Here is a 17,579-nt window from a genome sequence, read left to right as displayed (position 1 = left end):
ATTCTGATTACTGATGGTGGTAATGTTGTTAATGAGCTACGATGCTAGCGTAGCCCACATCAATAATGCTCGTAAAATTTTTCGATATGGCCATAAAAACGTCTAAGAATATTGGCATAAGTAACTAAAGACAAAGATACTAGTGGGTGGAGTCATTTGTGGTCCTGTCAATGCGGTCAACCTACCAGAGAACAGTATGAGTTGAGGGCAGGAACTGTTGGCCAATCACATGCGTCTTAAAATCATACTAAAAACCCCTACCACAGAGGACGCAATAAAATGTACACCACTTCGCGCCTCCTCTTGAGGAGGAGGCAGATGTGTGGAAAATCAGATGAAAAGCAAAGATCTTTTAGACAGCAGGTGGCAGCATTTCACTTCTGAAAAAAAGGCTGAAGGGCGTATCAAAACAATGAATGTGGGCGTGGCTATGTGGTGCAATGGGCGTAACTTGACATTGCTCAGGATGTTTTGAAGCTTTCTCGAGGGTTACAGAAAATACTAGTAGTGGTCATATAAGGATTTGTGGCTGTTGGCCTGAATTAAGACATGAAGAAATACAGAGAACGATGGAGAGCAAATTCTGCATTTTGACCGACACAGAAGACCTCAAACCCTAATTTCAAGTACCGAAAATAATCAGCAAATTGAAAGGTAACCCGTTAGCTAGCTAGCTAAATTTCATTGGCGGGGCTAGCTTGCTAGGCTAGCAAACCAATAACTACATTTCTTGCCAAACAGTAGATTAACCGATATCAACAGTATTCAATATTGCATCGACAACTAAACGCACCAACACTAGGTTTTAGAAGGTTGCACTTAGCTAGGTAGTTAACTATCTAACTAGCTATTTTCATAGCTAGCTAGCGTCAATACTAGCTAGTTACAATGGAGGTACTTAATTAACAAGTTTAATGGTCTGTAAACTAACGTCAGCTGGCATATACCATGGTGTGTGTTGCAGTTTGCGTGCAAGAGCATTAATTATAGCTAACTAACGTTAGCTGCCATGTTCATCTTCTATTCAATTTATCACATTATGTTGACTACAATAACAATGCTAACTAAAAACTAATAATATACATTTTTTAATGTATAATGTAACTGGCTGTATTTATTCCTCGTGTTATTATTTTTCTATTTGTCTTTTTTATTCTCTGCACTGTAAGCATTTCACTGTTAGTCTACACCTGTTGTTTACGAAGCATGTAGCATAAGATTTGATGTAATTTACCTGGGATTGCATTGCAAATGCGCATCAGACAGTTTGCTTGCTAACGTTTACAAGGTGATCCCTGGACTCTGGTTTGAGGGATGTTTTGCAGTACACTCATTTGTAATTTAATGAATTAGGCATTTAGTAAATTATGAATACATTCCTTCATCAATACCATACAGGAAAACCCTTATTAGTCATAAGGAAGATTTAGGATTGAGGATATAAACTGAGCCTAGCTCTGTTTAAAATCAACTTCACTCACCCCTTAGCCTAGGAGAATGATAACTTATACCTTCATGTTGTCTCCTTAGGACAAAGACTTTGTTTGAGGAGATCCGTGCATCCATCAACAACAATGAAGAAGAGGACCGCTCCTTTTGGAGGCCTGTGCTCCCATGGGGGGGTGTCTACACCATCAGGGCGGGGAGGAGGGCCATCTCATGCACGCCTCTGTATGTTAAGATAAGCCTAAAGAACACCTGCACAATTGACGGGTTCCTCATGATCCTCTATATAATACTGAGAGACAACCATAGCTTTCCCCGAGAGGTGGGCATCTTTCTGGGCAGGCAGTTTGTAGAGCATTTCCTCTACCTGATGGACTCGTATGACTACACCACCGTTAAGATGCTGTGGATCTGGGACAGGATGTCCAAAAGGCAGTACCGCTCAGTGATCCACCATGCAGCATTGGAGATCGACCTGTTTGGTAACGAACATGAGAACTTCACCAAGAACTTAGAGACAATGCTGTCCACTATGCAGGAGAGCCTATGCACCAACTGGAGCTGTCCTGCTCGCTTCCAGGAGTTCTTACAGAGAACCATCAACATCAAGTAAGAGAGGCAGAGGCTGTAAGTCAAAGTCTGATAGCTGGTCAGTGTGGGAGGATTTTAATTTTTCCGTATCTCCCAGAGTTTCTGATCAGAGAACAGTGATCGTCCATTAGTATATAAATGAATAGTTAGTTACTACAAATAAAGTATGAACTCAATTAGTTCAGTGGGGTGAACTGGACTATGTCCAAATGGGAGGGCTTTCCCTGTTTCTATTACTGGCTTTGCTAATTCTTCTGGACAGCTGGTCTACACCTCTGTCTTCAAGAAGCTTTTATTTCTCCCCCTTGACTCGCTGCTTGACTAAAATAAGGCCCAGCTGTCTATAATGCTCACAGCAGGGTTGTGCTCAATTCAGAATTGACTCCCATTCAACTCGTGAGTTGAAATTGAATTGGCCACATGTTGAGTTTGAGTGGCAGGAAGTACAATTTTTAATTCTGTGCAATTCAAAGAAATTCCACACAGTCATAGAACATAAGAGTTTAATTTAATCTGGCAGGTGGGTTGTTCCACTTCAAAAAGCACATAAAAGATTTTGACACCTACCATCTCCGATTGTTCTGAAATTGTTTGTAGTTAGAAACAGATAAGATAAGCATTTCTGCAACATTTTGTTGATTGCACCCAAATTGGCCATTTCAATTTATATGATTTATATAGTATTCAATAAATATAGTACCTACTGTTCGATTTGCACAAAAACCTCTTAACAATGATTACAATGTGAGGAGTCCAAGTAATTGGTCTAAGGCCAGTATACAGTATTCGTTCTCTGTTTGAAGAGTTGTATGAAGCTGCGACCTTGGAGTGTTCTTTCATACCATGTAATATATTCTTTGTGATTTTTTTTTTTTAATCAATTGTTTAATCAATATTTTATATGAATGTATATAACGACATGCTTGATGTTTTATATACAAGATGTATATTTGTATAGACTACACATAATATACTCTGAGTGTACAAAACATTAGAAACACCTGTTCTTTCCATTAGACTGACCAGGTGAATCCAGGTGAAAGCTATGAACCCTTATTGATGTCACTTGTTGTATCTACTTCAATGAAGGGAAGGAGACAGGTTAAAGGTATTCTTCGCGATTTTGGCAGATGCCTTTAGGCTAGTAGATACCCATAGACTTTCAGGCATTGTGCTAATGCTAGTTAGCATTGGCTCGCAAAACTACCTCTAACTTCCTTCATACTGGACACAGAGACACAAAAATGGTATCCACGAGTTCATCTGACTCTGGGGAATTAAATGAAGGACAAATTCCAAAGGGTTTTTCACTCAACAGTTTCCTGTGTGTATAAAGAATGGTCCACCACCTAAAGGACATCCAGCCAACTTGACACAACTGTGGGAAGCATTGAGGTCAATATGGGCCAGCATCCCTGAGGAACACTGTCGTGGAGTCCATGCCACAACAAATTAATTCTGTTCTGGTGGCAAAAGGGTGTACAACTCAATATTAGGAAGGTGTTCCTAATGTTTTATACACTCTGTGTTGAATAGAAGAGGCATTTGAATTTCACAAAATTCAATTATATTGCAATTCTGTATCCTGTTTACTACTTGAATTGGAAAGAATTGAGCATAATCCTGGCTCACAGTATAAAATATTGAAGAGAGCAGTTGGTTTCTAAACTGCTCTGGTTCAATCTCTGCCAGAGCCTTATAAAGTTATGTTTACCCACGGTTGGCTGTATTTAGACAGTGGACTATACCTATTACCGAATCCCAACTATTTCAGTTGTTTTCATAGGTGCTTTTTACATTTACATTTAAGTCATTTAGCAGACGTTCTTATCCAGAGCGACTTACAAATTGGTGCATTCACCTTATGACATCCAGTGGAACAGTCACTTTACAATAGTGCATCTAAATCTTAAGGGGGGGGATACTTATCCTATCCTAGGTATTCCTTCAATCTGGTGGAGATTAAAATTATGAATTAGGTTTGTGTAAATGCATCTATGTAGCCTGATACTGGTGATGGTTAGAGTTAACCCTAACTATATGGTGTTCAGAGTTCAACTTCTTAACCTTGTTCTTGTTTCCCAGTCCTCCTCATGAGCTGCCCCATAGAGATCCCATTCAGTCAGCGGTGGAGGAGTTCTTCTGTCCCAAAATCATTCTCTGCAAAGAACTGGGGTGAGACATAACTTGAATGTTGAACCATCATATCCTATAATCTCTCCTGGTCTTTTATATGATGCTGACTGATTTCCTGTCTGTTCTGCAGGTGTAATGGGTTGAGGGAGTTCTCTCAGAGGGTCTTCTGCCATGGCCCACCTCCTTTTGTCATTCTCAACATGCAGCTATGGAAGTCTGAGGAGCTGTCCTACGTTCCTTACCATCTGGCTCTGTCCCAACACAGGTAAGGAAACCATGTAGAGCAGGAGGACTCCGATCCCAGCCTCATTGTCTGATGCTGTTCTTTTTCTCCCTGGTTGTTCATTTAATGTCAATATTGCCCGTCTGTTTTTTTTATTTTGTTGAAACAGTAACATCCTTGCCTGTACTTTGCTATTTTCATTGATTTCATTAAGCTTTTTCTGGTAACCGAGACTGGTTTTTAACATGCTAAAAAATAGAACCGTCTCTGCTTTTCAATAGGTACTCACTGGAAGGCGCCACACTCTTCAACAAGGAGGAGCATCACTACTCTGCAGCATTCCAGATAGACGGCTACTGGATGCACTATGACGGGCTGAGGAGCGACAATCTGATCCTGTTAAACAAGCCCCCTGAACTCCTGCTGCTCTCTTCCCTTGTCTACATCCGCGCCTCAGACAAATGAGGTGCACAAAGGTAACCAAACAGGGATGGGGTCAGATCCATTTTTCATGACATACTTGAATTAAAATTCTCCTGAATAGAATTGAATTAACCCCAACTTTGTCACCAGGGTCCTGACGGGACACAGAAGGAAGGAGGGAGACACTCGACAGCACTAATAGAAAGGATCTTTAGAAAATTGCTCACCCTACACTTACACCTTCCTGTCTTTTTGTTGCCCTTAATTCACAGAAAAATAACCCTTTACCTTACATTTAGTTAATCATGGTTTTGTCTTCAATTCCTCAGTGAGAACATACCATAACTTTTTTTAGCACCACATCCTATTTTAATGACATGTCAACAACTTCCTTGTTCTGTTTTATACTTTTAAGATTATTTTTCGAAATGATGTGCTCTATTTTGTCTTACTGTTGCCTCTGAAACGCTGTGTGCAAAGTGATAAGTGCATCTTCTCTTTGGGCATGCTTGGAATCCAAGAATTTATGTATGAACTATAGTAGTTCTGGGCATGTATGCATATTGAAGAATGAACTCAAACTTAAATAGTTTTACTGCGTAAATGTTTGTTTAAAAGTTTGCTTGCAGTGTGTTCTCTTGAGTGGGGTGGCATTCAGAGAAGCAAATTCAGCTAATTCAACTTTGATGTAGACTTGTCAACTGGGTATATAACCTAGACCAGCAAAGCTTCTGTGAGAGTTGGTACAATACTACAATCTATTTGTGCATACCAGCCCTGACTTCAGATTAAACTGGTGCTTTTTTAAATACTATTTCCACTGTAGTTTGAAAACATTAGAAACTGTTTAAGTATTGCTTTGTATTTTGTGGAAATTCAATCATTATCCTTGATTTACTTGCTTGTTTTAAATTGTCCATTAAGCTTTTTTATTTATCCATTATTTTATCAGGTAAGTTGACTGAGAACACGTTCTCATTTACAGCAACGACCTGGGGAATAGTTACAGAGGAGAGAAGGGGGATGAATGAGCCAATTGTAAACTGGGGATTATTAGGTGACTGATTGTTTGAAGGCTGGATTGGGAATTTTAGCCAGGACACCGGGGTTGACATCCCTACTCCCACAATAAGTGCCATGGGATCATTAATGACCTCAGTCAGGACACCCATTTAACGTCCCATCCGAAAGAGGGCACCCTACACAGAGCAGTGTCCCCGATCACTGCACTGGGGCATTGGGATATTTTTTAGACCAGAGGAAAGAGTGCCTCCTATTGGCCCTCCAACACCACTTCCAGCAGCATCTGGTCTTCCATCCAGGGACTGATCAGGACCAACCCTGCTTAGCTTCAGAAGCAAGCCAGCAGTGGTGGTATGCTGATGACTACTTGATGTCAGTGATTGTTAGAATACATGCTCCAATAATTGTATAACATCAGTTCTGTTTTAATGTCAGTAATTTCTTACAAGTACCCCAGCACAGTGACATTACAGAAGTGCTTCTGGAGTGCTCGCTTGTTTGCCTTTCATAGTAGCATATGATATCCTGCACAATTCAACAAGGTAAATTACTACATCCCAATCTAAAGATGTCAAACCTGTAGTAAATATTAGTATACAAATGTGATTTTGTAATGCATTTGATAATTTAGAAATTAACAGAGCATTGAACCATCACATTGTGCCTCTTGCCAATTTATCAGTGTACAATTTCATTCTTGACAGAAGTACATAATGAAACTCTTAGAGCAAAAATACTTGTATCTATGCTTTCATTGCTAAGTCTTTTTTTTTCTCAATACAAATGTTTTATATGCAAACGTGTGTTTTCGTTGCTTGTTTGCACCATAACTAAGAAACAAGAGCCAAAGAACAGCGTACCTTTAAGGCAGGCATTTATTCATTTTAACTCTGTACGACGGCACACACAAACTGGCTAAAATGTATGTTCAATCAAAGCATGATAACATTTTGGAAACAAAAATACTGCTTCTAAATCAAGGTTCTTGTAGTTCCAGTAATAATCCACAGGATATAGAATTCAAAATTTTCACCTTAAGCCAGTTCAGACACTCATGGGAAATGTAAAAGAAGCAGAGATAATTTGGCTAACATTGACATCAGTTTCAAATGACTTCCTCCAGACTTGATTTTAGTATTCCCTCTGCATTCATAAGTAAAACAAGCACTTTGGTGAGTGGTGGCAAAACAAGACATGGTTAGGGCATGATAAAAGTACACTTATTTTTCTTTAAAAAAATTCACATTTAGCTATACATCCCTTCATTTTGCAGTTTCACGTTTTCAGATTCCACGTATGGTCAAATGTCCCTCCACAGCGCAGTAAAGACTAAGTCTGTATACATTCATCCCTAAAATGTATGTTGTCTTCAATATCCCCAAGGATAGCATCTTTCAAAATGTAGTAGTAGTATCAAATGCTTGACAATGGGATGGCAGCTGCAGACAATCATGCCTGCGTGATTTTCACTGTTCTGGTTCATCCTCCCAAGATGTTGTGGATGGACAAATGCCTAATTTGCCTAACATCAAGAATTGAAGCAAATCTAAAAGGGAAAAGACTATTCAATTAAAATGGTTAATGTAATACAGTATTAGCTAATTTTATACTATGTGCACTAACTTATCTTAGGATGTTCCAATGATGTCATATTTCACCTATTGCAATATGTTGGATTTGCATTGATTATTCATATGAAGGACATTGAAGAAAATGAAAACCAATTAATGGTTATGTGAATAGGAGCTGTACATTCATGCAGGTTGAAATATTTACTTACATCCCATGGCAGCGTAAACTTTTTTTGCAATCGTAGATTAATTTAGATGTTTCCACTGTGAAATGTTAAAGCCCACCATTCCAAGATGGGGGGAAAACAGCAGCAGGTCTAACCATGAAACAACTTGTTTTAGAAATAAATTTAACATCACCTAAGATTCAACCATCAGCATTTAAAGAAGAGAAGTCAAGTGAAGAACTTGCATGCTTGTTCAGACAAGCTCTCATACTGCTGAGATGCTGACAATGGTCTCTTATTGCTAGAATAAACAGTCTTAAGATGTTTGTGTGGGTGGGTGGGGGGGGGGGCTTCCCTTGATCTTAATGTATTACGTCTAAGGAAACGTTTAGAGGGTAAGAGCTAAAGAGTATAGGTAATCACAATTGACAAGTGTGTAAATGGAACACAACACTGCAGCACTGTAAGTGCAAGGCTGCTCTCTGGTGAGTAACTAGATCAGATGGCTTAGAGCAAGACCCATACAGTCAGTCTTGTGCCAATCTTACATTACATGCAAACTGGAATTTTTACTGGAATACAATCCATTTGATGGTCTGCAAACTTTCCTCAGTACATGTGAATTGACTTGCACAACATTGTTAATGGCTCTTCAAAGATGAGAGCAAACAATGCAAAGTGGGATGGGGAAAACAGAGACAAAAGGTTTGAGCGGTGGTGGTCTTTGACGATATAAAACGTGTGATAACGTCACAGCAATATGATACGCCTGGACTTCTGAGGCTAAATTCAAAGCAAAAAATAATTGTATCCACAAATGTATTGCATTGTTTAAATTCCATTAACCTAAATTGAGTTCCATGTACAAATTGAAATTGCACTACTCATCAATAAGTCCGGTAAGTGCAAAGCTCCCTTTAAGTTTTCCTCATGTGCAAACATCTATAAAATGTACAATACAAGGAAACTGCTCCTACACTCTGGACCAACAACAGGGACTGAGTTTCTTGATCTATAGTCTCATGTTACCTGTCCTTCAGCGTGGCCCCAAGGCTACAACACCCAGACGCGGCCTGCAGCCATTAACCCAGGCGAGCGCTTTGAGCTCAGTCATGTCTCCATGCCCTTGTCTGTCTGCCATGTCTCTCTCCGAGGTCCAAATAGTTTGTGACAGTGACAATTTTGCTTGACATAGAACACAGCCCTTACTGCTCCATATCCACCCCATCCATATGACAGAATGGCAGAATGTCACACGTACTATGCATTAGCAGTGAAAATAACCCTTTTGATTCCGGCACACGGGAGAAAGTTACACCAGACTTGTGAAAGCAGGTCATCTTTTGGCACTTCACAAGGCTGTGTATATGCACTCTTGCCTGAGCTCCTCAGGAAGACCGTGGCCACATGTGGCTTCTCACACATGCTTCATCAGAGCAAGCAGAGAGCGGGGATGTAGGGGTCATTACATTTTAAGCATTTTGCAGACACTCTTATCCAGAACGACTTGTAGGAGCAATTAGGGTTAAGTGCCTTACTCAAGGGCACAGAGATTTTTCCCCTAGTCGGCTCAAGGATTCAAACCAGTGACCTTTCGGTTACTGGCCCAACACTCTTAACCGCTAGGCTTCTTCCTAACCCATTAGAGACCAACAATCTCAGACTTTCTTTGTGAGGAAATTGGCATTAAGCCATACAACCAGATCCACTACTTCATAATGCAGGGATAATGTTTCAGACAAACTATCAGTAAACGAATGACAGCAGTGGGGCTTGAGGGAAAGCATCAGATCCTAAATGGATCCATAGATGGTACCTAACGAGTCCAATTTAAAAACGGGGCTCAAAGTAAAGACTGGTGGTTGAGGTATTCCAGTCACAAGCTTGCCTTCTAGCAAGACACTGCTTTATAGCATGGGGACATTTTGATGCACAACCAACATCTACAACAACACAGAAGAACAAATAAAAGAAACCTGATACATTGAGGCAACACAGACAAAAGCTGAATCATAATAGCACCAGTTAGTATTGTGTACAAACCCAGCAAGTGAAAAGCAGGACAGGATAACTTCAATACTTATGAAGAGGGATGAAGTGTGACCCTACCTCAGGAAGATGTAACAGAAGCCGTAAAATGGGGATTTATCAATTGCTCCGAGGATGAAAGACAGGTGGCAAGTACCCTCAAGAGAATTCAGTGGGGTTTGTTAATCCTTCACAACCTCAACCCTTGAATCAAATACATGTATACACACACACACATACCATAACTAGTAACCCAGTGCAAAAAAACATTTACAGGCAATGCACTAGAGGATATATTCATATCTATACATTTCTTTTCATTTAAACTATTTACAGAGAAAAAAAGGCAGCCCTTTAAGTGAATATAAATATTCAGATCTCTCTTTGTGAAGCACTGATTTAGATGCAGACATTTCAAACTGTGAGCCGATCACCTTGCCTGAGCTTTCGTCCTGCACACAGACACAGAAGAACAATCATGCGTCTACTCACAAGCATACAGACACTCTGCGCCACACACATACTTTAAAGATCTAGGGGGAAAAAAAATGGAACATGTTCTGCTCATAGCAGAAAAAAAAAAATGATCAAAATAAAAAGTATACAATTAAAAAAAGTGACAGTTTTCACCCACGGCCCTGTGAAAAGTTGTCATTGTGGTCCAGCAGCAGTCATCTCTTCGCTGTGACAAGATCCATGGTGATCTGCTCCTCTCCTCCACCCAGACCCTTTCACTCTGGCCATCTATGGTTCCCTGGTGCCAGCCGGGCTCATTCATCCAGCAACAAGCTCTCTCTCTCTCTCTCTCTCTCTCTCTGGGATCCACAGCAGTGTGGAGGCCTCCTCAGCCTGTTGGCGATGAATGGAGGGAAGAAGAAAAAAAAAAAAAGAGCCTTTTGTCTAAGTCTTCTTAAGGAGTCCTACCCAGGGGTGCCATGGGTCAAAGAGCAGTCATGCCAAAGTTACAGCGGCAGTACATCATGCCGCTTGAGTCCAGCCAGCTGTCTGTGATGGGGTCGTATCGCTGGACAGTGTTCAGGTAGGATGATCCCGAGTGACCTCCCACCACATAGAGATAGTTGTCCACGATCGCGGAGCCAACCCCTGGGAAGATAAATATTATAAATGGTTATTCCTGGCCATGCAATATGAATGGTCAACTTCCCAGCATCAACATAAACCTCTCCCTCACCAACTTTAAACATCTGCTATCTGAGCAGCTAACCGATTTCTGCAGCTGTACATAGTCCATCTGTAAATAGCCCACCCAATTTACCTACCTCATCCCCATACTGTTTTTATTTATTTACTCTTCTGCTCTTTTGCACACCAGTATCTCTACCTGCACATGACCATCTGATCATGTATCACTCCAGTGTTAATCTGATAAATTGTAATTATTTGCCTACCTCCCTCATGCCTTTTGTACACAATGTATATAGACTCCTTTTTTTCTCTACTGTGTTATTGACTTGTTTATCGTTTACTCTTTGTGTAACTGTGTTGTTGTCTGTTCACACTGCTATGCTTTATCTTGGCCAGGTCGCAGTTGTAAATGAGTACTTGTTCTCAACTTGCCTACCTGGTTAAATAAAGGTGAAATGAAAAATAAAAAAATAAAAGTAATTTCCCAACTCACCTGTGCGTGGTTCATTCATGGGCCGACAGGCTGTCCACTGGTTCTGGTGTGGGTCATACCTCTCAATGCTGGACAGATGAGATACCCCATTGTGTCCCCCAACCACAAATATGAACCCTAGCATGACACCCACGGCAAAATTGATCCGTTTGTCTGCCATGGGGGCTACCATTTCCCAGGCATCCTTGCTGGGGTCGTACCGCTCCACACTGCACAGTAGAACAACAGAGTTAATCAATTAAACACTGTCCTTCAAGTGGCACAGTTATAGTCATACTGTACATTGACAATATCACTGCTGTCTTTTTAAACAGGTTAGTACAGTAGCAGGAATTATAGCCATCATAAAATGACTGACTCACTTTTTCCTGTATCAAAGCCAATACAATTCACTATTGCTATTTTTTGTTCTTAGACATTATATAGCTGTGCCATTGTCATCTCAAACCAATGCAGCCCCATTTAACGAGGCCATCTATTCCAGTCCTATATTTTTCTGGCAATATCAAAGCGATGAAAACCACGACAACGTTGTCGGAAAACTGTCAATTTGGGAATTACCTTGGAACAAATAAGTCCCGACAGCTTCCCTGTCCAAACACCTTCTCCTGAGGGGTTTGGAGAGTCAAGGAAACTGTAACACATCCCTCTAGTCAACAACAGAGGTCTAACCAGCAAGCCAGCACTTATTCTATGAAAGCAACTACAGTGCCCGCTGTAATTATTGGATCAATTCCTTCTTTTGGTTCTATACTTTCAAAGTTGGGATTTGAAATCAAACAATGACTATGAGGTTAAAGTGCAGAGTGTCCGCTTTCATTTGAGGGTATTTTCATCCATATCAGGTGAACCATTTAGAAATTACAGCAGTCCCCCTATATTAGGGGAGCAAAAGTATTGGGACACTTGTGTATTAAAGTAGTAAAAAGTTAAGTATTTGATCCCATATTCATAGCACACAATGACTACATCAAGTGTGTGACTCTACAAATTTGTTGGATGCATCTGCTGTTTTTTTGGTTGTGTTTCAGATTTCGTGCCCAATAGAAATTCATGGTAAATAATATAGTGTGTCATTTTGGAGTCACTTTTATTGTAAATAAGAATATGGTAGTATGAGATTTCTGCATCTAACTTTGTCACTCATCATTATTCAGGATTCATTCAGGATTATCTGTACTCATGGTAGCATCCACATTCATATAGAAGTGTTTAGAAACAATAAAAGTGACTACAAAATGACAGTACATTATTTACCATTAATTTCTATTGGGCACAAAATAATCTGAAACAACCAAAATAAACAAATGCAGTCATTGCGTGTTATAAATATAGGACCAAATACTAACCTTTTTAATTACACAAGTGAATTTGTCCCAATACTTTTGCTCCCCTAAAATGGGAGGGGGGCTATCTACACAAAGTGCTGTAATTTCTAAAAGGTGAAAATCCCCACAAATAAAAAAGCTGACGGTCTGCACTTCAACATCAGTCATTGCTTAATTTCAAATCCCATCTTTTAACGTATACGGTCAAAAGAAGAAAAAATGCTTCACTGTTCCAATAATTACAGAGGGCACTGTATAACCATCTGAGTAGAAGACAACAAATCCTGTTTTTACAGAATATGGGTTGCACCGCAGGCTAGTAACAGAGCAGGGGGCTGAAACTCTTTGAATGGATGGATCAAAGCATTCAAAGGTTGTGGGGTCGACCATAAATAACCTTTCTGATGTGAAAACGGTCAACTAACAGAAAGGTTGATGGCAGGTTTTGAAGAAGACCTAGTATTTCAAAAGCCTATTGGAACCCTCATGAGCAAAGCCTGTGAAAATCCATAATACCACCGCAGATTGACTAGATGAAGTGAAAACGTACCTGTTCATATGAGCGGGGCCATAGCCACCAATGGCATAGACCATGCCATCCAGCACAGCTGTGGCAAAGCAGCTGCGTGACTTGGTCATAGGTGCCACAGGCTGCCACTCCTTCACCTTGGGGACATATTTTTCTACAGACTGTAGGTAGTACTGGCCATCATAGCCCCCCAGGGCATAGAGCTCCCCAGCCAAGACCACCACCCCCAAGGTGCTGCGACACTCTGCCATGCGCTCCACTGTGGACCACGTGTTGCTGTCAGGGTCCCAGCTCTCCACTGTGCTCTCATGTCTCCGGTAGCTAATGCCCTGTCGCATGTGTGTGGCGATACCACCCACCACATACACCTTCTGGTCCAACACTGCCACTCCAAACTCATAGCGGGGCACACTAAGAGGGGCAAGCCCAATCCATGAATCAGTTTGAGGGAAGTACATTTCCATGCTACGAGAGAAAGAAATAAGTTACATTTGTTCAATTTCTTTCTAATTCACATGAAACAAATTAAGAATATACATATTAAAAAAATAAAAAGGGGTGGGGGGGTTGACAAACAGTTTTGAATGATTCTGTTTGGGGCTCAGCATTACCTCTCGAGGGTGGCAAAGAGTCCAGCCTTGCCTCCCACAGCAAGAAGAACTTTGGCAGCACAGCGTGGCCTTGTGGACAACACCGTCTGGTAGGAGAGCCGGTGCTCAGGCATGAAATGGTATTTGAGAGCCTCATTGAGGAGGTGCTTGCAGGCGTGGTCATCCCGGATAAGGTGGTTGGCCTCATAGAGGCGGGTGAGGAACTTAACGCTGAGGAAAGGCAAACGGACGCAGTGCAGTAGCTGAGCTAGGTGCTGCTGCCGCTCAGTCACATCGTACTTGATCCACGACTCCAGGGCGTAGAACACAGTCTCTTCCGTTACCACCTTCAGACAGTCATTTGACACTATTTCATCCAATTCCGCCCGTGTCAGCTCAAAGAACTCCTCTGTCAGGCACACCTCTTCAAAATTCTGACAGATGAATTTAGTGGCAGCCAGGCAGAGATCATGGCAGCCATAGGTCTCAGCGAAGCGTGAGATGCCTATACAGTTCCCAGCATCTAGCTGACTCTCCAAGAAGGAGCAGCACTCCTTCAGCACCAGCTTGACCTGGAGCAGGTTAGCAGCTGGCAATAGGGACTCCACTCTTTCCTGTGAGATGAATACCGTGCCAGTGTAGGCATACTCAACGATTGCCTACAGGAGAAGAAATAAAAAAACACAATCATGCTATTAAAGAGCCAGACAAAGTGTGCTTTTAGGAAACACAGTGAAATCTTCCAAATGATGACAGTGAGCTTAAATGACGATTACCTGTAGCGCAGCCTCGTCAATGCACTGGAACTCCACCTCGGAGGTCTCCTTCTCTGACAGGTTGCCCGTGAACATGGCCTTGAAATAGGGGCTGATGCTCGCCAGCACCACTTTGTGGGCATGGATCTTGCATTCACCCACGCGCAGCACAATGTCACACAGCTCATGGTCCTGCCGCAACAGCTGGAGGCCTTGCAACAGCTGCTCAGAGTGGGGCCGCGTCAGACTGGCAAGCATATAGGACTGGGCCTGCTGGTCCATCTTTGAAAATAAAACGCACAACATTACCATGCTGTCAAATGTAAGGGACACAGTTTAAAAATAAATTGTTGCAGCATAATCTCCATGTAAAGTTGCAGGACAGCCTGATAACAGCATCAATTTCATGAAACCAAAATACAGTACTATAGACAAGTGGAGGAGGAAACTCAAGACAACAATTCCCTCTCCAGGTCAAATCTAAGGGAAGGACTGAATTGACTTGCAGTATCTAGCAAGGTAAACACGTGAGCCACCTAAGTCATGCCAATATGATTTATGCTATAGTTAAGTACAACATACAATACGCAGTGCACAGCATACAATATATCTGAGTGTGTGTCTACAAGTTTCATCGTATCATATCAGGGATGCAAATGAGCTAAATCTGATGAGTAGGGAATGTCATTAAAAAAATGGCCTGATGAAAGATGACACTGCAACTGAAAATCTAAGCAGCCTTTTATTTTTACACAACGGTGAAAAATATGTATATCAACAAGAATTCAGTTTGCCTTGATAATCCTTTAGTAAAGACGTGTTCTTTCAGTTGAATGCGTACAGTTTAGCTCCCTTAAAGCGCAAGAGTTGAGCAAGTTTCATCTAGCTAGCTAGTTATCTGGCAACTAGCTAATAATAACCCCAGTTACTAAATAATATTAAAATGTAAGATGTAGCTATGGCAGAGTTCTTAAACCTGTCAAACATTGCCATCTAGCTACGGTAGTATATTTGGCTATGTTAGTAGCTTTGCATCTTCAAAGCATATTTCGACAAAGCTTGAGCGACGCCTCAAAACCGCAAGGCTCCGTTAGCTAGCTGTCAAATGTTGTCAGCAAACTAGCTAGTCTACCATTGCTTAGCTATAACTAAACTGAGCGAGCAAGGTTGCTAACAGTTTAGCACAACAACAGCATCTATTTGCCAAATATCGGTGCTCCAATCCTTTCAAAACTTGTCGAGGACCTGTAATGAATACCAATGTAAAATATTAACATTACATTTCTCAAGGGTAACGTCATCTGTTTAGCGACTAGCAAAGGTGTATAATGAACCCTACTAGTTTAGTTAGCTAATCTTCGCGACGTCGGCCCATTTAGCATAAATAGCAACAGCCTTGCAAGCCACAAAATTACTGTTCTGATTTTTCAGACTAGCTGATGAATATTGCTTGTATTTTATAATATAGCTATTAATAATGCGTAGCCTGCTATAACCGGGCTATCGGATGTACGAGGGGTTTGAGGCATCGTGTGAGAAATTAATTTAGCTAGCAACAAGGGTGTTATTTCCAATGCATTACCACGAAGCCAGTACTGTTGCTGCTCAAATAAAAACAGTACTAATCAAGCTAAACATTGATCTCCAGCTTGTTGAGTGATATCTATTGTAACGTGTGATAGCTACTAGCTAAATATCATTTTTTTTAATCAACACTATGCAAGCTAGACAAACCTGTGTTGAGCGTCAAATGAGCCGACAAAATCTGTTTTATTGCAGCAGCGGAGTATAATCCAGAAACCGCAGGAACCCCAGCGTCTGTCAGGAAAACAAAAACCAAACACTTTATGCTGCGTAACTTTTAGGAGCAAGCAGTGTACTTCTAAAGGAATGGTATATTTGTAGCTATTTTGCACACATTGCCATTGATAATCTTTTTTTTATACACAACCATAGTACATCATACAAGTTAGAACGGAAAGAAGGCAACAACCAACTAGGAGTCATGAAAATAAAATACAAATATCAACATAAAAAAATCCCAATTTTAATTTGGTATGATGAAATAGTGTAATACTTTGTCAATTCGCTAAATTGACAAATGTACAGTAGCTTTATGGTAGAAGTTGCACTCCCTCTGTTTCCCAGCAGAGGTGCCCAGCAAATCAATATATGAGGCTCTGCTGGTATCAACATAGTCATTAGAAGGGCTACAATATCACAATTAGTCATTTATAAACGTATTTGAACAAGAACAGTTATGATATACAGTGCCATGGGAAAGTATTCAGACCCCTTGACATTTTCCATATATATATATATTTTTTTTCTTAACCAGGCAAGTTAGTTAAATTCTTATTTACAAAGATGGTCTACCCCGGCCAAACCCTAACCCAGACGACGCTGAGCCAATTGTGCGCCAACCTATGGGACTCCCAATCACGGCCGGTTGTGATACGTGGAATCAAACCAGGGTCTGTAGTGACACCTCTAGCACTGAGATGCAGTGCCTTAGACCACCACACCACTCGGGAACCCATGTTAGAGCCTTATTCTATGGATTAAATAAATAAAATATCCTCATCAATCTACACACAATTCCCCTTAATGACAAAGCAAAAAAAGGTTTTTAGAAATATTAGCAAATTTACCTGTGGTAAACAAAATTGATTGAGCATGATTTGTAAAGGCATACACCTGTCTATATAATGTCCCACAGTTGACTGTGCATGTCAGAGCAAAAAACAAGCCACGAGATCGAAGGAATTGTCCGTAGAGCTCCGAGAAAGGATTGTGTCGAGGCACAGATCTGGAGAAGGTTACCAAACATTTCTGCAGCATTGAAGGTCCCCAAGAACACAGTGGCTTCCATCATGCTTAAATGGAAGAAGTTTGGAACCACCAAGTCTCTTCCTAGAGCTCGCTGCCAGGCCAAACTGAGCAATCGGGGGAGAAGGGCCTTGGTCAGGGTGGTGACCAAGAACCCGATGGTCACTCTGACAAAGCTCCAGAGTTCCTCTGTGGGAGAACCTTCCAGAAGGACAACCATCTCTGCAGCAGTCCACCAATCAGGCCTTTATGGTAGAGTGGCCAGACAGAAATCACTCCTCAGTAACCTGAAAATAGCTGT

The 17,579-nt window shown here is 41.0% G+C and overlaps 2 protein-coding genes across 2 annotated transcripts; one reads left to right on the top strand and one right to left on the bottom strand.

The window, feature by feature from the left end:
- The first annotated feature begins 450 nt into the window (after positions 1-450).
- Positions 451-6,641, top strand: LOC124046396 (uncharacterized protein C14orf28-like). Its single transcript, XM_046366726.1, has 6 exons — positions 451-654; positions 1,531-2,055; positions 4,123-4,212; positions 4,304-4,438; positions 4,678-4,872; positions 4,970-6,641. Exons 2-5 carry the CDS (start codon positions 1,721-1,723, stop codon positions 4,859-4,861), a joined length of 744 nt encoding a protein of 247 aa, XP_046222682.1. The 5' UTR covers positions 451-654; positions 1,531-1,720; the 3' UTR covers positions 4,862-4,872; positions 4,970-6,641.
- A 58-nt stretch (positions 6,642-6,699) lies between these two features.
- Positions 6,700-16,347, bottom strand: LOC124046395 (kelch-like protein 28). The gene is made up of 6 exons (XM_046366724.1): positions 16,184-16,347; positions 14,471-14,731; positions 13,716-14,353; positions 13,126-13,569; positions 11,248-11,456; positions 6,700-10,712 (listed from the first exon to the last, which is right to left on the bottom strand). Exons 2-6 carry the CDS (start codon positions 14,729-14,731, stop codon positions 10,549-10,551), a joined length of 1,716 nt encoding a protein of 571 aa, XP_046222680.1. The 5' UTR covers positions 16,184-16,347; the 3' UTR covers positions 6,700-10,548.
- Positions 16,348-17,579: the final 1,232 nt, after the last annotated feature.

The sequence above is a fragment of the Oncorhynchus gorbuscha genome, linkage group LG10 (assembly GCF_021184085.1).
Source record: "Oncorhynchus gorbuscha isolate QuinsamMale2020 ecotype Even-year linkage group LG10, OgorEven_v1.0, whole genome shotgun sequence".
Classification (NCBI taxonomy): domain Eukaryota; kingdom Metazoa; phylum Chordata; class Actinopteri; order Salmoniformes; family Salmonidae; genus Oncorhynchus; species Oncorhynchus gorbuscha.
The sequence above is the reverse complement of the archived record's forward strand: the minus strand, read 5'-3'. Positions and strand labels throughout refer to the sequence as shown.